This window comes from Macaca fascicularis, chromosome 11 (assembly GCF_037993035.2).
Source record: "Macaca fascicularis isolate 582-1 chromosome 11, T2T-MFA8v1.1".
Taxonomy (NCBI): domain Eukaryota; kingdom Metazoa; phylum Chordata; class Mammalia; order Primates; family Cercopithecidae; genus Macaca; species Macaca fascicularis.
In genome coordinates this window covers 117,531,236-117,555,766 of record NC_088385.1, presented here as the reverse complement: position 1 = coordinate 117,555,766, position 24,531 = coordinate 117,531,236, and the positions used below count along the sequence as shown (strand labels likewise).

The following is a 24,531-nucleotide window of genomic DNA, read 5'->3' as shown; positions in this document are numbered from 1 at the left end:
TCCAGCCTCTTAACCATTTCTTGAGCCTCTCCCTGTGACTGAGGAAGAGTCTCTGCCCTCCCAGCGTTCGCAGCCCAGTGTGGTGGGGACAGTGTCCCAGTAGTTGTGAAGATGGTGTGACGTACACCCTAACCGGGATGAGGGAAAATTAAGGAAGGCCTCCCAGGGAAGGTAAAATCTAGGTATAAGACCTGGAAGATAGATGGGATGGGGACAGGCCATGCGGAGTCCTGGAAGCAAGACAGCATGGTCCGCTCTAGAACTACAAGTTCCATGTGGCTGGAGGGTGGCAGAGGCAGGGTGCTAGGAAGGAATAAGGCTGGCAGGGAGACCAGGGTCTGGGGAAGCCAAGAGAGCTGGGACTTGATCCCAAAGGCAGTTGTGGGCGTGGGGATTGCTGCACAGCAAGGACACAGTCAGGTTGGCATTGGAGAAGGAGGACCCTGGCCACAGGGAGGTGGAGGGAGGGTCAGGGCAGGCTCTGGGGAGGGAGAGGGGACGATGGAGTGCCAGCCGGGTTCAGGAAGTGAAACCGATAGGGTGTGAGGGAGAGGGAGGAGCCAAGGACGATTTTCTGTTCTTGGCCTGGGCAGACAGGTGGAAGTGACAGCATGCCCTAGGGGATGTGGAAGGAGGAGTGGACTGGGAGAGAAAGGTAAGAAATCAGTTCAAGTGGGTCACAGCAAACCAATGACCCAGCAGGATCTTGAACATCAGATTGGAGTCTTTGATTTGAATGTGAACTGCATCGAAAACACAGGTGTGCTAAGACCCCCAAAGAGAGAGAGTCACCGGCCCGAGGACAGGGTCAGGACTGAGGTCACCAGGACTCCTGGTGCGGGGCAGGGACATGGTACAGGAGGCTGAGGAGGGCAGCCAGAGATAGGAGGAGAAGCAGGGGGCGAGACTGCCAAGCAGAGCAGATTCAACAGCGTCAAAGAGTATGGGACAGTCAGGCAGGCTGGAGTCACGGTCACAGGCTTTGATATGGAAAGGTGACCTCAGAGGAGCATCAGAGTACAGTGGGGACAGCAAGGAGTCTTGCACAGGAGATGGAGCTGTGAGGGTGTCCCACATCAGCAACTCCACCTGTAGACTTTTGGGGTTATAAGTGACAGAAACATAGCTCAGTGTCACTTAAGCCACAAAGCGGCTGTATCCGCTCATGTAACTTAACGCCTGAGGGATGCAGAGGCAGGCAGTGGGCAGAGAAGTGAAATATCCAAGGATGTGATGAAGCTGGAGGAGAGGAGTTTGAGGATTTTTTGTTTTCTTTTTTTGAGACAGTCTCACTCTGTCGTCCAGGCTGGGGTGCAGTGGCGTGATCTTGGCTCACTGCAACCTCTGCCTCCTGGATTCAAGTAATTCTCGTGCCTCAGTCTCCCAAGTAGCTGGGATTACAGGCGCCCACCACCACGCCTGGCTGTTTTTTGTGTTTTTAATAGAGATGGGGTTTTGCCACATTGGTCAGGCTGGTCTCAAACTTTTGACCTCAAGTGATCCGCCCATCTCGGCCTCCCAAAGTGCTGGAATTGCAGGTGTGAGCCACCGCGCCCAGGCGAATTTTTGTTGTTAAGGGATAATCATAGCTGGCACTTCCAGAGCTGGGGGCTGCTCCGAGCCAGGCACCAAGGTAGGTGCTCTGTGCGCCACACTGGATCAGTCTGTCCATGAATGCCAGGAGTCCGGGGTGCATGGTGAAGCTGCTGAGGCCCACCACATTCTCTTGATTAGCCCTATCTTTGCCCTTTTCTGGAACTTTTCTGCTTCTGGAATGACAGACTCTTGACTGAAAACCAGAAATGTTTTCTGCTCTGCTGAGTGCCCTAGATATTTTCATCCCAAATTACTAAAAGTTGCTTCTTCACTGGTTGCAAGGTTTCAGAAAGAAAAATTTCCTCTTCTGTAAAATATAAATGCGGTTTTTGCAAAGTACCTTGAGGTTCCCACCCTACTGAGAAATAGGACAGGCTGCTCTTGTCTGCCAGGTAAGGTGTTTCCAAAGGAAAGTATGGAGTCAGGCGCGGTGGCCCATGCCTGTAATCCCAGTGCTTTGGGAGGCCGAGGCGGGTGGATCACTTGAGCCCAGGAGTTTGAGACCAGCCTGGGCAACATAGCAAAACCCTGCCTCTACAAAAAAAACCAAAAAATAAAAAATTAGCCAAGTGTGATGGTATGTGCCTGTAGTTCCAGCTACTCAGAGGCTTTTGTGGGAGGATCGCTTGATCCCGGGAGGTCAAGGCTGTGGTGAACCGTGATTGCACACTACACTCCAGCCTGGGTGACAGAGTGAGACCTTGTCTCAAAAAAGGGAATTATGGCCAGGCACGGTGGCTCACACCTGTAATCCCAGCACTTTGGGAGGCCGAGGCGGGTGGATCACCTGAGGCCAGGAGTTCGAGACCAGCTTGGCCAACATGGTGAAACCCCATCTCTACTAAAATTACAAAAATTAGCTAGGCATGGTGGCAGGCACCTGTAATCCCAGCTACTTGGGAGGCTGAGGCAGGAGAATCGCTTGAACCTGGGAGGCGGAGGTTGCAGTGAGCTGAGATCGTGCTACTGCACTCCAGCCTGGGGGATGAGAACAAGACTTCATCTCAAAAAAAAAAAAAAAAAAAAAAAGAAGGAGTTATGGCCGGTGGCTGCCTGGAGAGCTTAAGTATACCCTGGCCCTGGCCGTGGCCAGCCCTGGGAGTTCAGAGACATTTGGTCTGGCTGAGATGAGCCCAGCGTGGGAGATGAGGTATCAGTGCCCTCAGCCAACAGGTGCATGATGGGCTTCTGCTCAAGGTCATATGTCACACAAGAATTGGGGGACACAGACCCTGACTTCATGGAGGGTAAATGCTAGTGAGGAGGGAGAAGGAATAAATATATGACTGCACAAAACAGTTTCTAGTTAGAAACTAGCATAAGGGCTCTCAAAGGAAAAGTGGGAAGAGAAGTTATAAATGGAAGGGGAACTGATTTAGATTTTAGGGTCAGGGAGGGTCTTTCTGAGGAACTAACATTTTAGCTGAAGTTTCAAGCAGAAGTAAGAGTAAGCGAAGCTCGGAGTGGGGAGAAGAGCATTCCAGGTTGAGGGAACAGCCTGCATGATGGTTCAGTGTGGAGCATCAGAGGGGTAGAAGAGTTGCTGGAGTGTGGCGAGGAAGCTGTGGGGAAGGAGAGATGCCGATTCCTGGAGGGCCATGAACTACAGGTACACATATGTTAAACTAGTAGATATGGTCCCTGGGGCTCTGTTTATTTTTCCTTTCAGCTTTTTTTTCTCCCTGTGTTTCCAGTTGATGTTTTCTATTGCCATGTCTTTAAGTTCGTTGATCTTTTCTTTGGTAATATGTTATAAGTCGTTAAGCCCATCCATTGATTTTTCATTTCATATATATACTTTTCAGTTCTAAAATATCCATCTGGATCAGGGTTGGGTTTTTTTTTCCCCCTTCTTTTTTTGTGGGATGGAGTTTCACTTTTGTTGCCTAGGCTGGCGTGCAATGGTGCAATCTCTGCTCACCGCAACCTCCTTCTCTCGGGTTCAAGCGATTCTCCTGCCTCAGCCTCCTGAGTAGCTGGGATTACAGGCATGTGCCACGATGCCTGGTTAATTTTGTATTTTTAGTAGAGATGGGGTTTCTCCATGTTGGTCAGGCTGGTCTCAAACTCCTGACCTCAGGTGATCCGCCCACCTCGGCCTCCCAAACTGCTGGGATTACAGGAGTGAGCCACCATGCTCAGCCATCTGGATCTTTTTTGTAGATTCCATTTCTCTATTAAGATTTTTATTTGTTCCCTCATTAAGTTTATGTTTTCTTTGAAATTCTTGAATATATTTTTGTAATATCTGTTTTCAAGTCTTTGTTGGCCAGTTCTATCATTTCTATCCACTTTTAGTCTTTTTTTTTTTTTTTTTTTTTGAGATGGAGTTTCACTCTTGTTGCCCAGGCTGGAGTGCAATGGCGCAATCTCGGCTTACCGCAACCTCTGCTTCCTGGGTTCAAGCAATTCTCTTGCCACAGCCTCCCGAGTAGCTGGGATTAGAGACATGTGCCACCATGCCCAGCTAATTTTGTATTTTTGGTAGAGATGAGGTTTCTCCATGTTGGTCAGGTTGGTCTCGAACTCCCGACCTTAGGTGATCTGCCCACCTCAGCCTCCCAAAGTGCTGGGATTACAGGCGTGAGCCACCGCGCCCAACTATTCTGAGTCTTCTATTAGCTGATTTTTCTATTAGTTGTGGGCCACATTTTTCAGCTTTATCTGTCTAGTAATTTTTATTGTATGCCAGACAGTATGCATCTATGAGGTTGAGTTTATGTTGTTGTCTTCCTAATAGAGTATTGAGTTTTGTTCCAACAGGCAGTTAATTTACCTGGGTATCAGCTTGTTCATTTCAAGGCTTATTTTTAAGCTTTGTTGGGATGAGTGTAATGTGGCCCTTCCTATAAAGCTAGATTAGGTCTACTTATAAGGCCATGATTTTTCTGGGATTTCTGCTGAATGCTTAGGGTGTTCAATAAGGTCTCTCTACTCTGGCTGTTGGGAACTCACATATCTCCCAACCCAGTCCTATGTAATCTCTGGTAGTTGTTCAGCTCACAGCACCCCAAGGTTTTTTGGGTTTTTTTTTCCTGAAAGTTATATTTTTCCCTGCCTCATGAAATCTTGGTCCATATACACGATGTTTAGGACTCAGCCAAAGTCCATATTTTTGGATCTCCTCCTTTGCATAGCTTTCCTATTTCTGGTACATTGCCATGCAGATTCCCGAGGGAGGGAGCCTCAATAGCTTTGAACTCTAGTCTTTGCCTTCACAGTCCAGAAAGTACCTCCAGGCACAAAGGCAGGGTGATTGTGGGGTGTGCCTCATTCATTTTTCTTCTCTAAGGGATCACAGTAAATTTCACATATTTTATCCAGTTTTATAATTGGTTATGGCAGGAGGGATAATCTGTTTAGTGACTCTATAGTGTAATAAGGCCAGAAGCAGAAATCTCATTCTTGTGTATGTTTACACTCATGCTTTTATACATTCTAAAACAGTATATAATATTTTCCATATATTTAACATTTTTGCTTAAGTGTTATGACATTGTTCTTATTCTTCCATATCTTTCTTTTATAATCAACATTTTTTAGGAGCTATCCACATTGCTAGATTCATTGTTGCTTAACAAACATTTCAATATTATTGAGTGTCTGCTAAGTGCGAGGCATTGTTCTAGGTGCTGGGTATACAGTTGTACTTGATACTTAAATGTAAGCCAGGCACAGTGGCATGTACCTGTAATCCCAACTACTCAAGAAGCTGAGGCTGGAAGGTTGCTTTAGCCCAGGAATTTAAGACCAGCCTGGGCAACATAGCAAGACCCCATCTCTAAAAAAAAAATTGTTTTAATTAGCCAGATACAGTATAGTGTGCCATAGTCTGAACTACCTGGGAGGTTGAGGCAGGAGAATTGCTTGAGCCCAGGAATTCAAGACTGCAGTGAGCTATGATTGCACCCCTGCATCTAACCTGGGTGATAGAGTGAGATCCTCTTTAAAAAAAGAAAAGAAAAGAAAATTAAATGTAAGGTCTTCCTCTAAAGTATCCACTGACCAAAAGAAACTAGCAGGAAACAACCACTGAGGTAGGAGGAAAACCAGGAGACTGTGGCATCCTAGAAGCCACTGAAGGAAGTGTTTGAAGAAAGAAGTGATTGGTCTACCGTGTTCAGTGCTGCCGAGTGGGTACACATGGGCATCACCAGTGACATACTGAGATGCAGTTAATTCATTTTAACTGCTGTATAGTGTCCCATCACATGAACAGAGAATATTCATTCCTCTATCTCCCACATTTAGGTGAATTTTCTTTTTCTTTTTTGAGACAGAGTCTTGCTCTGTTGCCCAGGCTGGAGAACATGGCTTACTGCAGCCTCGTCCTCCCAAGCTCAAGTAATCCTCCTGCCTCAGCCTCCCAAGTAACTGGGACTACAGGTGTGCTACCTGCCTGGATAATTTTTTTTTATTATTTTTCTAGAGACAGGGTCTTGCCATATTGCCCAGGCTGGTCTCAGCTCCTGGGCTCAAGCAGTCCTCCCACCTCAGCCTTCCAAAGTGTGGGGATTACAGGTGTGAGCTACCACACCTGCCCAACTAGGTGAATATGTGCAATAAACGTTTTTGAACATGTCACCAATTTGCGCACATGTGCCCAAGTTTCTCTTTGGACCCTATGTAGGGATAGAATCACTAGATCATTCAGAAAGATACGCACAATTTCAGCTTGACAAGATCATGCCAAATTTCTCCTCAAAACGATGGTGCTGGTGCCTATAGAACTTCAGTAGTCAAGAGACGCCATTGCTTCACGCCCTCACCAATATTTGATATAGATTTTAAGACTCTTGCCAACCTGAGGAGTGAAAAGATGTGCTGTTGTTACTTCACTCTGCGTTTTTCTGAGTATTATTGGAGATAAGCATCTTGGCTATTTGAGTTTTCTCTTACATGACCTGCCTGTTAACGTCCACTGCCCAGTTTCCCATGGAGTTCTTCTTTATCTTTTTGGTTTATAAGATTTCTTTATATATTCTGGTTACTAAGTCTTTGTCTATCAAATACATGGCAAATATTTATCCCAGTCTGTGGTGTCCCAGTCTGAGGTATGTCTTTTAACCTCATAGGTTGTGTGTGTATGTGTGTGTGTGTGTGTGTGTGTGTGTGTGTGTGTGTGTGTGTGTGTGTCATAGTAAAGTTTATAGTTTTGATGCGGTCAAATCTATGGATTTTGTGTTTGCTTTTGTGTTGTTCGTTTGTGTTTTGAGATAGGTCTCAACCTGTCGCCCAGGCTGGAGTGCAGTGGCATGATCTCAGCTCACTGCAACCTCTGCCTCCCAGCTTCAAGCGATTCTGGGGCCTCAGCCTTCTGAGTAGCTGGGATTACAGGCATGTGCCACCATACCCAGCTAATTTTTGTATTTTTTGTAGAGATAGGGTCTCGCCGTGTTGGCCGGGCTGGTCTCAAACTCCTGACCTCAGGCAATCCACTTGCCTTAGCCCATGGGATGAGTGCTGGGATTACAGGCATGAGCCACCGCACCCAGCGGTGTTTCAAAAAAAAAAAAAAAAATAGTGTTTTTAAAAAAAAACTTTTTGTGGTGTTTTGTGTTATTTAAGCAATCTTCCCTATCCTAAGCTCATGAAGTTACTGGCCTAAGACTTTTTAAGTTGTTTCTTTTTAAATACATTTTACACATTGATGAAAGTGCATCTCAGATGTATTCTGTGTCGGGGGCAAGGTGGGGAATGGATTTTTTTTCCTATTGAGAAAGCCAGGTGTCCCAGCCTCTCCAGCCTTTCTTTCTCATGAGTCTGGACTGCCACCCCATCTCCTCTAGGCTCCCTCAGGGACATTGGGCTCTCTCTTCCCAATGAGGTAGGAGTAGTCCCAATGAGTAGTCATGTAGCCTGCTCTTGCACTCATACCTATACATTTCAATTATTTAACTTTACGTAAAATTTGATACCTGGTAGGGCAAGTGGGTAAAGTGGAGAAAGGGCACAGGGATATTTGCTTTTGCTTTAAATAACTGTCTGTGTGAATAACGCTGGCTGAACTTGGAAAATGTCCATCTGCCACGCGCCTGTCATGATGTGTGGCGTGATGGGTGGGGATCTCATGACTTCTCTGTGAAACTCTGGGTACTTTTACTTTTGGCTTCCCCTCCCCACGCCCTGCCCACTGGCCCCTCCAGTTTCCAGGTTGTGATGTCTCTGAACCTTGGGGCGGCCCTTCCGGTATTCACACGTGGGCCTGTAGCGGGTGTTTTGGGACCAGGCTGCAGTACTGATTCCGTTGGTTACCACCAACCAGACCACAGCGACAGGCCTGCTGGGGGCAGGAGTTTCCTGTTGCCTCATAGACACCGAGACCCTGGATTCCAAAAATAAAAGCACGAGAAACCACCGTGACCTCATGGTCTCTGCTCGCAGGGGTTTCTGAGCACCCGGGACCATCTTCACCTGCAGTGGCCTGGCCCGGCCTGGGCCATGTGGGCTCTGAGTGGCCCAGAGGGCCCCAGAGCCACCTGCCTGAAGCTCTTGCTCTCTGTCCCCGCCCTCTAGGCAGTCACCCGCAGGGCCAAGGTGGCTCCCGCTGAGAGGATGAGCAAGTTCTTAAAGCACTTCACGGTCGTAGGGGACGACTACCATGCCTGGAACATCAACTACAAGAAATGGGAGAATGAAGAGGACGAGGAGGAGGAGGAACAGCCGCCACCCACACCAGCCTCGGGCGAGGAAGGCAGAGTTGCAGGCCCTGACGCTGCCCCTGCCCCTGGCCCCGCGCCCAGGGCCCCCCTTGACTTCAGGGGCACGTTGAGGAAACTGTTCAGCTCCCACAGGTTTCAGGTAAGTGGGACAGGAGGCCGGGATGCCCAGAGCTGGCAGGAGAGCCATCAGGGAATGTGAGGCAGGCGGCCAGGCTGAGCCCATTTGGCCACTGCCTCATTCATTCTATGAGTGTTTGCCCAGCACCTACCACGTGCCGGGGACCCTGTACTGCACTGGGCATGTGGCAGGCAGATCTCAAGTTGTCAGGGAGAAAAGAGTCATGATCCAAAAGGAAAGGGTCCACCAATGGATGAGTGTGAAATCGAATGTGTTCTATCCGTACAGTGGAATATGATTCCAACATCAAAAGCAAAGAAGGTGCTGATCCATGCCACAATGTGAATGAACCTTGAAAACATGGTGCTGAGGAAAAGAAGCCAGACACAAAAGGCCAGAGTGTAAGATTCCATTGATACAAAACATCTAAGGACAGGCAAATCCATAGAGACAGGAAGCAGATTGACGGCTGCCACAGGTGGGAGTGTTTCCATTTGAGGAGATGAAAATGTTCTGGAATTATAGTGGTGATGGTTACACAACCTCGTGAATGGACTTAATGCCACTAAATTTTATGCCAACTTTAAAATGGTATATTTTACGTTATGCAAATTTTACCACACACAAAGTAAATAAAGGGTAAATAACAGAGACAGAAAGAACACTCATCCGTTCACTCTGCGAACACTCAGTGCCAGAGGCTCCCCTGCCTCATGGAGACCCATCCTGCTGGGGGCCTCAGTCTCTCTTGTGGAGTGATGCCCAAAATACCTGGCTGTCCTGGCCTTAGCCCACTGCTGATAGCCTCCAGGTGTGGTTGCAGGGAGAAAGCAGAGCTGGGGTGGTCCTCACAGACGAGCGAAGGGAACTGAACTTTCTATGGAGTTCAAGCAATTCTCCTGCCTCAGCCTCCCAAGTAGCTGGGATTACAGGCGCCTGCCACCACACCTGGCTAATTTTGCATTTTTAGTAGAGACAGGGTTTCACTATGTTGGTCAGGCTGGTCTTGAACCCCTGACCTCAGGTGATTCACCCACCTCAGCCTCCCAAAGTGCCAGGATTACAGGTCTTAGCCACCGTGCCCGGCCAACTGTCCTGCCATTGACTGATTGATTGATTGGTTTGAGACAGAGTCTTGCTCTGTCACCCAGGCTGGAGTGCAGTGGCATGATCTCAGCTCACTGCAACCTCTGCTTCCTGGGTTCAAGCTATCCTCCTGCCTCAGCCTCCCAAGTAGCTGGGATTACAGGCACCCACCACCACACCTGGCTAATTTTTGTATTTTTGGTAGAGAATGGGTTTCACCATATTGGGCAGGCTGGTCTCAAACTCCTGACCTCAAGTGATCCACCCATCTCAGCCTCCCAAAGTGCTGGGATTACAGGCATGAGCCACTCTGCCTGGCCATGTCCTGCCATTTAGAAGGGCTTTTATTATTTTTTTTTTAAGAGATAGGATCTTGCTCTGTTGCCCAGGCTGGTCTCGAATTCCTGGTCTCAAGTGATCCTCCCATCTTGGCCTCCCAAAGTGCTGTGATTACAGGTGTGAGCCACCATACATGGTCTAGAAAGACATTTCTGATTTTGAAGGACAAATGCAAGTGGAGTCTGGTCAGCTCTCTCTAGACCCCATCCCCAACCCCAACATGGCAGAGCCTATGTCTGGGTTCCTAGAAGTCCATTCAAGTCCTGGGAGGGCACAGGCCTGGGGACCACAGGGAAGCACACAGTTCTCAAAGGTGGGCATTTGGAGGATGCTACTGCAGGTGTCCCCAAACAAAATAGACCTGTCCCTCCTTAGAGCCTGTCCCTCTTCTGGAAGCAGAGAAATGCAGCCCTTGCATCTTCTATCACTGACTTTATTCCAGGGTAAAAGATTAAAAAAAATTATTTTGGTCTTTTTTTTCCCCCACTCTTGTGTGGCTGAAAGCAGCGAAGCAAGAGAGCTGACATGCCAGAGCGCCTGGCGGCCCAGCTCCTCTGTGGCTGTGATGGGAAAGGAAACATGCTATTAAGTTGTTGGGGGTTGAAATCCCAAACCCTCAATTTCAGGAGCAGAAGGAAGGAACCAGCTTCCTTGCAGCTGCAAGGGGAGCCCTGGGCCGCCCCCTCAGGATGTTCCCCTCCTCCCTGGGCTTAGGGCTGGGGACTGGCCCCTGAGCTGGGACCCCCAGAGACACTCCTGCTGGGGAAAAAGACAAATGCCTGTCATAAAGTGAGTGGAGGTGTTTATTCACCTACCCAACAGTCACTTATTGAGCACCTGCTGTGTACAGTGACAAATGTGGCAGACACATCTTTGCCCTCATTGAGGATTTGGCAGGCTGCAGAGAGGCAGGAATGATGGGAGCCGTCACTGAGACACACATTGGTTACAGATGGAGAGAAGCCCTCCTCAGGGAGGAGGGAGGCTTTGAGAGGTCCTGGGGGTGGGGGACTGATCAGGGACTGGAGTTGGAGGAGGTGACACCTGCATGCTGAGCAGGAGTGAACCCCGTGGATGGATGGCGTGGGAGGCTTCCAGGTAGAGGGGCTTCCTTTGCCAAGGACTTGCAGCATTGGAGGAATTGAGAAGGGTGCACGTGGATTGGGTGTGGGTGCTGCCAGCAGGCAATTGGCAAGAGAAGAGGCCAGGGAAGGTCATCCACGGGTTGTGGGGTAACTTTGAAAGCTCTAAGTGTGTGGGTGGGGGATCAGATTTGTAGAGGGACTCAGTGGCAGCAGTGAGGCCACACTGGAGTAGGTGGGGAGGCTCAGAGGTTGTGGTTTCTGCAGGTAGCATCGGCATCCAGGAAGCTCCTGGGATCCCTTTCTTGAGTGGTTTGAGATGGCCAAGGTGCTTGATATATTGTTAACTGCGGTCCCTTCTTACATGGGATGGCACCACCAAGGGAGAGAATACAGGGGGTGATTCAGGGCCCAAGGAAGCCATGAATGACAGGACAGAGTTGAGCCAAGGGAAGGTGGTCCCAGGAGTCAGGGAGCTTTTTTATTCCCATGTACCGCAGGCCAGCCCTGTGCTAAGCGCTCTTCATACTTCACTCACATCATGCTCCCATTGTTGCTCTGGGGTAGAAAATGTGGCCCACTCCATTTTCCCCGTGAGGACAGTGAAGGTTCCAGCGATGAGAGATGTGCCCAAGGTCCAGGCAGATGGGGGAGCTGGGAGCTGAGCCCAGGACTGGCCGCCCCACAGCGCGGACTCTGCAGTCTTTGCCAGGGTGAGGATTTGGAATGAAGCAGCTTCTCTGAATTCTCAGCAGTTTTCCTTGTGACCTGGTTCCCCTCAGAAGCAACACTCCCTGTGAACTGGCAGATTCAGGGCCCCGGGGATGAATTTTCATAGAGGCCAGGGTTATTATCCAGGCATCGTAGTTTTGTGACCTTGGGTTGGTCTGTCTCTCATTTTTCTTTTGCATTGTTTTTTAAATTGAGGTGAGATTCACGTAACAATCATTTTTAAGTAAATGATTCTGTGGCATTTATTTAATACATTCACAGTGTTGTACAAGTCACCACTATCTACTTCCAGAGCATTTTCTTTTTTTTCTTTTTTCTTTTTGAGACGGAGTTTTGCTCTTGTTGCCCAAGCTGGACTGCAATGATGTGATCTCGGCTCACTGCAACCTCCGCCTCCCGGGTTCAAGCATTCTCCTACCTCAGCCTCCCAAGTGGCTGGGATTATAGGCACATGCCACCATGCCCAGCTAATTTTCTGTACTTTTAGTAGAAACAAGGTTTCACTATGTTAGCCAGGCTGGTCTCGAACTCCTGACCTCAGGTGATCTGCCCGCCTCGGCCTCCCAAAGTGCTGGGATTACAGGCATGAGCCACCGTGCCTGACCCCAGAGCATTTTCAAATGGAAACCTGGTACCCATTAGCAGTCACTCCCCATTCCCCCTCCCCCAGCCCCAGGCAACTGTGAACCTGCATTCTGTCTCTGGATTTGCCATTTCTGGACATTTCGTATAGATGGGATCATATAATGTGTGATCTTTTCTGTCTGCCTTCTTTCACTTAGTATGACGATTTCATAGTAGTGTGGGTCAGAACCTCATCCTTTTCATGGCTGAATATTAGGTCTGTTCCTTGTAGCTCTGTGGCTTGGTTTTACCTCATATGAGCTCTCAGATCCCTTTAGTTCCAAAATAAAACCAAGGAAAAACAACAACAAAAACCCCACTAGAGGCTTGCACCTTTATTAAGCTTGCTGAATTTGGAATGTGTGAAAACTTCATTATAAGGCAATTTGCCATGCAATTTTCACAACAAACCATATCATAGAATACTTTAATTACTGAAATAATTACCTACAGGTTGAAAGGATCAAAGAATTAATAGTCTGTTCTTGCAGAGGCCTGAACTTGTTTAATTTTAAACTGAAACTGCAGAAATTGCCAAGATAGTGGCAGATTAATTTTCAGAGGCCAGAATCAACTGATCTGAGAGTGCGAATGGCAGGGGATGGCGATGGTCCAGAATTTCCTAGGGAACAGAAGGGTCACTCAAAGTCCTGTGGGGCTCCTCCCACTGCTACATTTCCACTGCCATTATGGTATCCCCAACGCTGTCACCTTCACCCTGCCATCAGTGCCCTCGCCAACATCACCAGCTGTCACCATGACTGCCATCACTACCAGCTGCTTCCCACAGCTGCCATCAGTGAGACCACCCACCCACTCCACACTGTTGCCCACCTGTCCTCTGTCAGCCCATCACAAAGCCCACGAGGTTGTTTCCCATAGCAGCTCTCCTCAATTCTCCAGGACACCGGGACTCCTCTCCCCTTCACCCTCTTCACCCACTGTGGGCACACGTGAGCTGGGGCAGGCACCTCACATCTCCAGGCAGAAGCTGGTTTGTAAGCACAGCAGCCATCCCTATAGCTGAGGAGCCTGCAGGCGGCAGTCCCCAAGGTCCCTTCCAGGACTCAGACTGCTGAGGCAGGGCTGTGTTGAGTTATTTATTGAGCATCTGTTCTGTGAGCACCCCAGCAACAGCAGGCCCCAGGAATAGAAAAATACAAACTTGCCTGGGCGCGGTGGCTCACGCCTGTAATCCCAGCACTTTGGGAGGCCAAGGTGGGTGGATCACTTGGGGTTAGGAGCTTGAGACCAGCCTGGCCAACATGGTGAAACACCATCTCTACTAAAAATACAAAAATTAGCCAGGCATGGTGGTGTGTGCCTGTTATCCCAGATACTCGGGAGGCTGAGGCAGGAGAATTGCTTGAACTCAGGAGGTGGGGGTTGCAGTGAGCCGAGATGATGCCATGGTACTCCAGCCTGGGCGACAAAACGAGACTGTCTCAAAAAAAAAAAAAAAAAAAAAAAAAAAAAAAATATATATATATATATATATATATATATATATATATATACACACACACACACACAAACTGATTATTTGTTGCCATCTAGGTATGGGCAGTTTGGTTTGAGAGGTGGTATTTGAGAAACAGTGACGAAGGGTCAGAAAATGAGCCAGACATGTTCTGGGAGGGCAGGGAAGGTGGGTACCACCTAGAGGCAGAGCAGGCCAGGAGGGTGGTGGGAAGGAGGCTGGTGGCTTCTATCAGAGAGGAGCTGGCCCTGCGCAGCCACCATCCCGGTGGGGCCTCTGGCGAACTATAGCAATAGCCTCCCACCCTTAATGGCTTTGCCCAGTGGTTTCACCCACGTGCTTCCAAGCCAGCTCTTAATCATGGGAAGAGGGAGGGCCTCCATATGGGTCTCATGGTCTCTGGTGCCTTCCCTCGGCCCGCAGGTCATCATCATCTGCTTGGTGGTTCTGGACACCCTCCTGGTGCTTGCTGAGCTCATCCTGGACCTGAGGATCATCCAGCCCGACAAGAAAAACTATGCTGCCATGGTAGGGGTTGACAGCTCTTCTGGGGTCTTACTGGTATGTTTTGCTTGTGTTATCCGCACAGTAGGGGTGCGGAGTGGAGCAGCTGACACCCCACTTGGAGTAGCAAGGTCTGTGGTAGTTTAATAGGTGTTTTCATCTTCCTTTCCAGATTATGGATTAGCATTTACTACAAGCAGGAAACCTTGTTTCACATGATGGCTGGAATCCTGGGTGATGCTAGGCTAGTGAGCATGTGGGGTGGATCCACTCTGCCATCTCTGGCTCAGGAGGGGCATTTCTCCTGTCTTCTGTTGATGGTCTGCATGGTCCCCATGCTGGGCCGTCAGGGGATGTGCTGTTTATTCACTGATTCAGTTACTGAGCCCATCCCAGACGTTCAGGCAAAGGGTGGTGGACACACCCTGTCTCGGTGCCAAGGGAGGAGATCAGGAGAGTTAAAATCATCCCTGGCTGGGCGCAGTGGCTCACACCTGTAATCTCTGCACTTTGGGAGGACAAGGTGGGTGGATCACCTGAGGTCGTGGGTGGATCACCTGAGGTCAGGAGTTCAAGACCAGCCTGGCCAACATAATAAAACCCCGTCTCTACTGAAAATACAAAAAATTAGCTGGACGTGGTGGCGCAGGCCTGTAATCCCAGCTACTCAGGAGGCCAAGGCAGGAGAATCATTTGAACCCCAGAGGCGGAGGTTGCAGTGAGCCGAGATAGCGCCTCTGCACTTCAGCCCGGGCAACAAGAGCAAAACTCTGTCTCCAGAAAAAAAAAAGCATTTCCCGTCCCCAACCCCCGCCATGCCCTTTTTTGGAAAAACAAAATGGAATTGATATGCAAATATATGTCTTTGCAAGTAGTGAAAAAGGCAGAAGGAAATGTTAAACCTCCTTCTTCCTGGTACCTTTCCCAGAGGCAGCCCAGTGACATCTCCTATGCCGGCATGAAAGGAGAATCTTCCCTGTCCATCTAATTTCTCCTAAATAATTGCTTTCATGTTTCTCAGAGACTGAGGTCTTGAACCCCTGGGCTCAAGCGATCCACCCACCTCTGCCTCCCAAAGTGCTGGGATTACAGGCGTGCGACACTGCACTTGGCTCTCTTCCTCTATTTTTAATAGAATCCATTAACATACCTGCCATATTGTCTTTTTTCTCTCAACTTTTTATTATGAAAAATGGCAAAGACACATTTTGCTGTTTGCTTTGTCACTATATATCCCCACAGATGCACACACATTTCCATCTGACCATTTGACGTCACAAACCTTCACTCCTAAATACTTCAACATGCCTAATAAGGTTTTTCTCCCGTGGAGCCATGAGAGCATCATCAGACCTAAAATAAGATCAATAGTCCCACCTAACAACCACTTTTATTCACTCACTCATCCCAAATGTCTCTTTTTATTTTTGGGGGACAGAGTCTCTATCGCCCAGGCTGGAGTGCAGTGGCACGATCTCATCACACTGCAACGTCCGCCTCCTGAGTTCAAGCGATTCTCCTGCCTCAGGATCCAGAGTAACTGGGATTACAGGTGCTCGCCACCACACCCAGCTAATTTTTGTATTTTTAGTAGAGACGAGACTTCACCATGTTGGCCAGGCTGGTATCAAACTCCTGACCTCAAGTGATCTGCCCACCTCAGCCTCCCAAAGTGCTGGGATTACAGGCACGAGCCACCATGCCCAGCCCAAGAATGTCTTTAATGGCACTTTTTTTCAAACTAGGATAGGGAATTCCAATATTCTATTTGGTTGTGTCTCCTTGGAATTTTTTTTTTTTTTTTTTTTCCTTGAGACAGAGTCTTGCTCTGTCACCCAGCCTGGAGTGCAGTAGCACTAACAGCTCACTGCAGCCTTGACCTCATGGGCTCAAGCCTTCCTCCCGCCTCAGCCTCCTGAGTAACTAGAACCACAGCCATACACCACCACACCTAGCTAATTTTTAAACTTTTTTATAGAGAAAGAGTTTCCCTGTGTTGCCCAGGCTGGTCTTGAACTCCCAGGCTCAAGCAATCCTGTCTTGGCCTCCCAAAATGCTGGGATTACAGGTGTGAGCCACCACACGCAGCCTCCCTGGGCTTTCTTAATCTAGATAAATCCTCCTGCTTTTCTTTTTCCTTCATGACCATGACTCTTGGAAGAGCCCAGCCAATAGAATGTCCCATGTTCTGGATTTGTCTGATGAGTTTGAGGTCTCCTGCCTTATTTCCTGCACACCACGGTTAGGTCCAGGGCTTGATCAGCAGGGAGTCCTCATTGGCGGGCGATGTTCTGGAGGTGGCATTTTCTTTTTTTTTTTTTTTTTTTTTTTTTTTTTTTGAGACGGAGTCTCGCTCTGTCACCCAGGCTGGAGTGCAGTGGCCGGATCTCAGCTCACTGCAAGCTCCGCCTCCCGGGTTCACGCCATTCTCCTGCCTCAGCCTTGCGAGTAGCTGGGACTACAGGTGCCCGCCACCTCGGCCGGCTAGTTTTTTGTATTTTTTAGTAGAGACGGGGTTTCACCGTGTTAGCCAGGATGGTCTCGATCTCCTGACCTCATGATCCACCCGTCTCGGCCTCCCAAAGTGCTGGGATTACAGGCTTGAGCCACCGCGCCCGGCTGGAGGTGGCATTTTCAGGAGGCACACGCCAGGGGTCCCACTCAGTTGGGTCACTTGATTTAGGTAGTAAATGCTGGATGGCTCCACTGGCCAGGGGCATTTTTCCTGTTGCAGTGGTAAATGATCTGTCCGGTACTCCTTTGGTAGCATGCAAATATCCTCTTCCCCAGTTGGCATCTGTTGGTGATCCTTGCCTGAGTCAGTGACTACACTAGGGGATGCAGAATGGTGATTTTCTAATTCTGTCTTTCCTTCTACATTTAGTAGTCGGTACTCTTCTATAAAAAGGCACTTCCCTGTTTTCCCATGTGTGTGCGTTTGCATGGGTGTATGTGCTGCACTGTGAATTTTTTTTTATTCACTGTGTTACAATCAATCTTAGTCATTCTTTTCAATGTTCAGATTGCCCCAAATGTTGTCACTGTGAACCTCTTCAAGCTGACTGCTGGGTCCTGTTGACATGACTCTGTGATGTCTTTGAAGACTTCCTTGCTTTCTGGCACAAGACATCCTTGCCCACATTGTACCTTCCCTGCCCCAGATCTGGAAATGGTTATCTTGGTGTGAGGACTGGTTATTTTATATTTTTATTTTTATTTTTATGTTTTTGAGATGGAGTCTCACTCTGTCGCCCAGGCTGAAGTGCAGTGGCCTGATCTCAGCTCACTGCAAGCTCCACCTCCCAGGTTTACGCCATTCTCCTGCCTCAGCCTCCCAAGTAGCTGGGACTACAGGTGCCCGCCACCATGCCCGCCTAGTTTTTTGTATTTTTTTAGTAGAGACAGGGTTTCACCCAGGATGGTCTCGATCTCCTGACCTTGTGATCCACCTGTCTCGGCCTCCCAAAGTGCTGGGATTACAGGCTTGAGCCACCGCGCCCGGCCTATTTTTATTTTTTGAGACAGAGTCTGACTTGTCACCCAGGCTGGAGTGCAGTGGTGCAATCTCGGCTCACTGCAACCTGTCCTCTGGGTTCAAGCAATTCTCCTGCCTCAGCCTCCCAAGTAGCTGGGACTACAGGCGTGCACCAACACACCTGGCTCACTTTTTGTATTTTTTTTAGTAGAGACAGGTTTTCACCATGTTAGCCAAGATGGTCTCAAACTCCTGACCTCAAGTGATCTACCTGCCTCAGCCTCCCAAAGTGCTGGGATTACAGGCATGAGCCACTGTGCCCAGCCAGGACTAGATCAAGATCTCGGAACCCTTTTCACTTACCTTGGTGATCACTCCTAATTGGAACATATGGATCTGCCTCCATTCATTCATTCATTCATTCATTCATTCACTCAGTTATTTTAGAGATGGGGTCTTGCTATGTTGCCCAGGCTGGCCTCAAACTGGGCTCTGGGCAGGAGGCCCCACCTAGCCTCCTGAGTAACTGGGACTATAGGCTCGAGCCACCACACCCAGCTTAATCTTTTTAACAATTGTGTCCTTAGGGCCCCATATGGAGGTGCCACCATTCATTTTAAGAGTACCTTCTAATGGACATTTCTGTCTAACGGACATTTCCGTTGTCTTACAAACAATGCAGAAAATATTTGCTCTGCAAACAGTGCTGCAGTAAATATCCTTAGTCCCTGTGCACACGGGAGTTCAGCTGTAGGATAAGTTCTTAGCCACGGAATTGCTGGTCCAAAGGGTCTGGAGGACGCTTTAATTCCGACATTGCCTAATTGCCCTTTAGACAGCAGGTGCCTCATCTGTGGTGTTCACAGCCGTGTATCCAGCACCGGGCATCTGGATTTGTCCAACAGATGAATTATCTTGCTGGTGACCAGGCAGGTGCATGCGAAGGCAGCTTGACCTCCCAGAGGCCCGATCTCCCCTGACTGTGGTTCCTTGTCCCCTTCAGATATTCCACTACATGAGCATCACCATCTTGGCCCTTTTTATGATGGAGATTACCTTTAAATTATTTGTCTTCCGCCTGGAGTTCTTTCACCACAAGTTTGAGATCCTGGATGCCGTCGTGGTGGTGGTCTCATTCGTCCTCGACGTTGTCCTCCTGTTCCAGGAGCACGAGTTTGAGGCTCTGGGCCTGCTGATTCTGCTTCGGCTGTGGCGGGTGGCCCGGATCATCAACGGTACGTCTCGTGCACTCCCAGGCTGTGGATGGAGAGTGGGGGCTCAGGCATACATCCGAGGCCTGGCAGCACAGTCACTCTGGGCGCCTGAGCTCACAGTGGCTCCCATTACGGAGGCCTCCCCACTGACCCCTCACCTCCCTCTCCTCCCTTCTTCCTCTTCAGCCCTTTTAGGAGCTGGTTATGAGCAGGTTTATGTCAAGCAAATAAAATGAAACGGTTGGGTACAGTGGTCATGCCTGTAATCCCAGCAATTTGGGAGGCTGAGGCAGGAGGATAACTTGAGCCCAGGAGTTCAAGACCAGCCTGGGCAACAAAGGTGAAACCCTGTCTCTACAAAAAAAAAAAAAAAATAGAAACATCAGTTGGGTGTGGTGGTGCACACATGTAGTCCCAGCCACTGGGGGGGGCGGAGGTGGGAGGATCGCTTGAGCCCAGGATTTGGAGACTGCAGTAAGCCAAGATTGTGCCACCACACTCCAGCCTGGGTGACAGAGCAAGACCCCATCTCAAAACAACAACAACAAAAAAAAAAAACTGGCCTCTGTCAAAGGAAAGAAAAAAAGCCTTTGAGTTCCTACGGAAGATGCCTGTTATGGAGAAAGGGGGCATTTCCCAGCCTGTGCTTTCGTGGTATCTGTGCACACTGCTGCTATGCACCCATATGATTGTGAACAGGTTCTAGGTTAAGAAGCCTAATGTTCATCTTGTCAGCAATTATTTTTAAGGATTTCTCAGCCATAACAGCTATAGAGAGATATTGCATAACTGGGGACTAAGTAGCTCAGGCATGAAACCCTGACTTCCCAGCTCTGATGCCCTAAAGTGATGACTGTCTCGTGTGTCTGTCACCACTCCTCCCAACACTATACGGGTGTAAGAATACAGATTTTTTTCCTCAGTGGTTAAGTTAGAAACCAGTATCACTGAGACCCCCAATTTTATTTCAGGGATTATCATCTCAGTTAAGACACGTTCAGAACGGCAACTCTTAAGGTTAAAACAGATGAATGTACAATTGGCCGCCAAGATTCAACACCTTGAGTTCAGCTGCTCTGAGAAGGTAAGACACATCTGGGGACCAGGCATGGTGGCTCATGCTTGGAATCCCAGCACTTTGGGAGGCTGAGGCAGGTGGATCACCTGAGGTCCGGAGTTCGAGACCAGCCTGACCAACATGGAGAAACCCTGTCTCTACTAAAAATACAAAATTAGCCGGGCGTGGTGGCGCATGCCTGTAATCCTAGCTACTCAGGAGGCTGAGGCAGCAGAATTGCTTGAACCTGGGAGGCAGAGGTTGCAGTGAGCCAAGATTGCGCCATTGCACTCCAGCCTGAACAAGAGCAAAACTCTGTCTCAACAACAACAACAAAAAGACGTCTGAGAAGCTGGCCTCTGCTGCAGCAGCCGCCTGCAGCACAGCGCTGCTCATGCACCTAGAGCGCCCTTCCCTGGGCTGAGCCTGCCTTGTCCTTTCAGATCCAGCCCAGGCATCATATCCTCCCTGAAGCTGTGCCCACTCCCACACCCTGGGGCTCTGCCAGGTCCCCCACCTTTGTCTTCTCACTGCTGTCACTGCTGCTCAGTGGAGCCTATAATTGTAGCAGTCTCCTCAGCAGACTGAATGCCACAGAGTGTAGCTTTCATTCATCTCTGTGGCTCTGTGCCTGGGGCTTACTGAATGATTGTCACATCCCTGGCGAGGCTCAAAGTAAATTCCAGTGTTTGTCTGCTTTTGCAATAGGAACAAGAAATTGAAAGACTTAACAAGCTATTGCGACAGCATGGACTTCTTGGTGAAGTGAACTAGACCCAGACCAGCTCCCCGCAGAGAAGACACTGCCTCATGGGCCTGTGCTGTCATGTGAGGAACAGCTGCCCCTCCTGGGCCACCTGGTGAGAGGTTTGGTTTGATGCCTCTGCCTCCCTCCTGCCAGCATGGATTCTGGGTGGACACAGCCTTGTGGAAGGTCCAGTACCACCAAGAGCTGCCCATCCATTCCCACCCCACACTGTGTCAAAGGTATCACATTTTCTCATGTTGAACACTTTAGCCTTGCTTGAAAATGAGCAACAAAGCTGGACAATTTCTAGTTGTATATAAAATTTAGTCGCATCGAATGTACAGTTTTCAAATTTCACATGTATATTAAGGAATTGATGTATCCTTTCATGTGAGCATTCTGAAAGAAAGAAAAAGAAGCTACTTTAGCTGCCACCCCATTCTAGAAAAGTCTCTTATTTTCAAGCTGTTCTAAATAGCTTCCCTTGTCTCAGTTTCCCCAAAAGGGGTACCCAGGCCCCTCCTTTGTGTGCCCCAGCTGCATCAGCCAGCTTTCTAGGTGGCTCCATTGCGTTCTGCCACCTGATATTTTTCCTCAATTACTGTACAATTACTGTATAAAATAAACTCTCTCTTTCCCCTGGATCCTCCTACTGTATTCTTTCCTCTGTGGCACCCATACCAGCCTGCCAGTCAGAGAGCAAGCTAGCTATAGTGCCTGGTGCAGAAATGGCAATAAGACCCAAGACTCCACTATAATTAACATGGTACTTAGGGGAAGATCCCTTGCAAGGCTGTGTACTCTTCTCGCACGATTTTATCTAATATATTGCTATTTTTTGTACTCACTGCAACCAGACCTAAAAAGGAAAAAACCTGAACTGAATATTTTTAAAATAACTCAAAGCAGGGGATGAATGGACTGGCCAAATCCCCCATGCCTCTGCTGCTTCAAGGCCTGTTCATTTTCTTTACCATCTCTCCAAAGACTTTTTGGGTTCTATCTATGACCTATGTGTTAAGTGTATTCCCCATTCAAAAGTCAGACAGAATAACATTTCCAAAAGGAAAAAAGGTGGGAAGGGAGTGGAGAAGGGCAGTGTGCTGGTTTGGAGGCAACCTCAAAGGTTAGAAGTATAATAAGGCCAGGCATGGTGGCTCACACCTGTAATCTCAGCACTTTCAGAGGCTGAGGCAGGAGGAGCACCTGAGCCCAGGAGTTTGAGACCAGCCTGGTCAACACAGCAAGACCCCATCTCTACAAAATATATTAAAATTAGCCAGGTGTTGTGGTGTGTACCTGTAGTCCCAGCTATTAGGAGGCTGAGGTGGGAGGATCACTCAAGCCCAGAAGGTCAAGGCCGCAGTGAGCCATGATCACACTACTGCACTCCAGCCTCAGTGACAAAGCAAGACCCTCAAAAAGTATAAAATGCAGTGTCCTCTAGGGACTTCTAGCCCCACATGCACTTTCCACAGGGGATGACCTCAGAGGAGGGGCGTAGTTTCCTCAAGTGATGACTTACGTCAAACAAACGGGAAGAAGAAGTTAAAGGGCAGCCTGGCATTGATGGCTGGCGGAGCTCTGAAGCCTGCCTCTGCAGGTGCAGAGACATCCACAAAAGTAACCGCAGTAGAAATAAGAATCGTCCTTTCATTTCCTGAGCTGACCTGTAATAAACAGAGAGAGCAAGGCCCACCCTCCAGTGTGCTCCCAGAATGACAACAATGAGACACTTTTCATTCTCTTCCTCACTCAACCACTGTCAGTTCATGAATCTGATAGATCCTGGAGCACTAATCAGCCATTAACTTGGATGAGGGAAACAATTTTACCAGGGTGTCTGATTAACACATGAATATCAGTCATAATTTTCATGAGAATTTTAAAGATCCAATCGAAACCAGAATGCTAATATAAATAGTACCATCATCAGTGTTTCCTTCTAAGTAAAAGAATGCTGAAGTATTTTATGAACCCCCATGGTTTAAATTATAATCTTTTACACAAAGTAATACCTGTCACCTACCACACTTGAGTTGTGTCTAGACTTCTGTCTTAACATATGCCTTTAAACTAGGTTAGACCTACCTCAGGAAAGGAGGATGAAATTAGATTTGCAGTTACATTGACTATTTTGGCCTGTGGATTCAGTAGGGATCCGTATTTGGTCCACTTCACTTCTATAACCAAAGCCCCTGGGAGCTGGCAGGAATCCTGCAAAACAGAATGCTGTTAATCCATTGGAATCTTACACAACCACAAGTCAGACTTAATCTGCAGTTCAGAGTGTTAATTAGAAAAGGTTTCATATATTACAAAATGTTCTGAACAAGAAAATGAATAGACTCTAGTAGTTCAGATAAAAACAGCTTAGAGAAAGTACGTATTTTAAAGTAACTCAATGCCCCAAAAATATTTTTAACAACTGAAGCATAATTTTTCCATCCCCTTCTATTTCTAAAAAAGTCGACATCACCTGAAACTGCGGTAGTGCCGATATTCAACTGTGGACCCTTTAGGGCCATAACTGCTCTAACTTCATCTACCTGTTTACACCTGCCTCACAGACTTCAGGAAAGAAACTGGTGGGAGGGATGGAGGGGAAGAAATAATTATTAGCAGACAAATAAAACCTGATTGCATATCATGTTAAAATGCTCTGAGGGGAAATTTAAGTGCCTTCTCATTTATCTAATTTCATCAACTGGCACTTAAGATGTGACATTTGGGTAACCAGGCAGTGTCAGTATGTTGTCAAAGACATCAACTCTTCATCTGCACCAGGAACGCTGCTGGTGCCATGAAGGAGCTGAGCTGCCCATTTGGTTGGCTGCTTTGGGAGCCAACTCTAAGGCCTCTGACCCAAGGGAAAAAGGGGCCGTGGGACTTCCAGGACTTTTTCCTGCCTTTGCAGTCTCTCCAGTTGGCAAATGTGGTAACTGTTGAAGCTGCAGGCTGGGTACGTGGGGACTCCATGGTACTATTCTACTTTTGTGTATGTATGACATGTTTTCATTAAAAAAAAAAAAAGCTTTAAAATACATCTCTTCAGGACATGAAAACCTCACAGGCCTGCTAAATTTGGTGGCTGCAAAAAAAGCATTGATGGAATTCCTTAGCTTGGAACTGCCTTTAAAAACCGTGCAGGCTGAACAATCCTCTCGAATATCCAGTTCTTAGGAGACAATGCAGCATGCAGCTGGTGGAAACTGAGTTTAGCAGGTGCTCGTGCCTGCCTCTACCTGGGTTGCCGGCAGAGTTGGTACAAAACCCACTGCTGCAGGCCCTCTGAGCATTCAGGATCAGCACAGACCCTGACAATGCTGTGTGCGCACTGCTGCCTCTCCTCCCGACCCGTATCTTCCCTTCTGAGGAGTAATAACTGCATGTCTTCAGCCATGGCCAAGAAGCCAGAAGCAATGTGCCTGGTTCTGGCGGGAGAGTTGAGCCAAGACTTCGCAGTGGAATGGAGTAATCCTGGGTCTCTGCTGGCCTCGGTGGGAGGGCGGATCAGAAAAGCGAGCAGTCCTCATCCCTGCTATGCCCATGCTAGAAATACTCGGAGCAGATAATGAGAGGTCTGAAGAAAGCGTGACAAGAACAAGCTGGGCAATTACAGGCTAAGATGGAGAGCACGCCTCCGGGCCAGGGCTGGCCCACACACTGACTGCTAAGACAAAAGAAAAAGGTGGGCAGAAGCATCACATGTGACCAGGAACCTATCTGTAGGATTGTCAACTTCCATTCAACTCTGTGAGGAACTGTGGCAGTGAAAACTCTGAGGTGTAGGCTGCCTGGGTAGACCAGAGGA

General features: G+C 48.4%; 2 protein-coding genes and 1 long non-coding RNA gene across 29 annotated transcripts in view; 2 read left to right on the top strand and 1 right to left on the bottom strand.

Moving 5' to 3' along the window:
- The window catches only part of HVCN1 (hydrogen voltage gated channel 1), a 40,798-nt gene extending 19,437 nt beyond the window's left edge, over window positions 1-21,361 (top strand). For 6 of the 12 annotated variants that reach the window (XM_045365935.2, XM_045365932.2, XM_045365934.2 and 3 more), the window contains 3 exons: window positions 8,113-8,397; window positions 14,143-14,247; window positions 18,702-19,150. In XM_045365935.2, the coding sequence (XP_045221870.2) occupies window positions 8,152-8,397; window positions 14,143-14,247; window positions 18,702-19,148 (798 nt within the window). In that variant the 5' untranslated portion in view covers window positions 8,113-8,151 and the 3' untranslated portion in view covers window positions 19,149-19,150. Of the gene's footprint in view, window positions 1-3,039; window positions 3,206-8,112; window positions 8,398-14,142; window positions 14,248-18,701; window positions 19,151-19,883; window positions 19,997-20,677 lie in introns of those variants that run through there. The other 6 variants (XM_074007804.1, XM_074007803.1, XM_074007805.1 and 3 more) reach the window with 3 other exon arrangements.
- The window catches only part of TCTN1 (tectonic family member 1), a 57,946-nt gene that overhangs the window by 1,405 nt on the left and 32,010 nt on the right, over window positions 1-24,531 (bottom strand). For 3 of the 16 annotated variants that reach the window (XR_012420638.1, XR_012420646.1, XR_012420651.1), the window contains 4 exons: window positions 22,809-22,934; window positions 22,243-22,387; window positions 18,755-18,955; window positions 12,560-13,679 (listed from right to left, as the gene is read on the bottom strand). Coding sequence is in view for 3 of the 16 variants with exons in the window: in XM_065524809.2 (XP_065380881.1) it covers window positions 22,244-22,387; window positions 22,809-22,934 (270 nt within the window). In the remaining 13 variants the exon portion in view is untranslated. Of the gene's footprint in view, window positions 1-6,262; window positions 6,401-12,559; window positions 13,684-17,888; window positions 18,956-20,486; window positions 20,663-21,015; window positions 21,117-22,242; window positions 22,388-22,808; window positions 22,935-24,531 lie in introns of those variants that run through there. The other 13 variants (XR_012420645.1, XR_012420650.1, XM_065524809.2 and 10 more) reach the window with 7 other exon arrangements.
- Window positions 15,189-17,771, top strand: LOC141408110 (uncharacterized). Its single transcript, XR_012420652.1, has 2 exons — window positions 15,189-16,520; window positions 16,849-17,771. It is a non-coding gene; the product is annotated as an uncharacterized lncRNA (long non-coding RNA).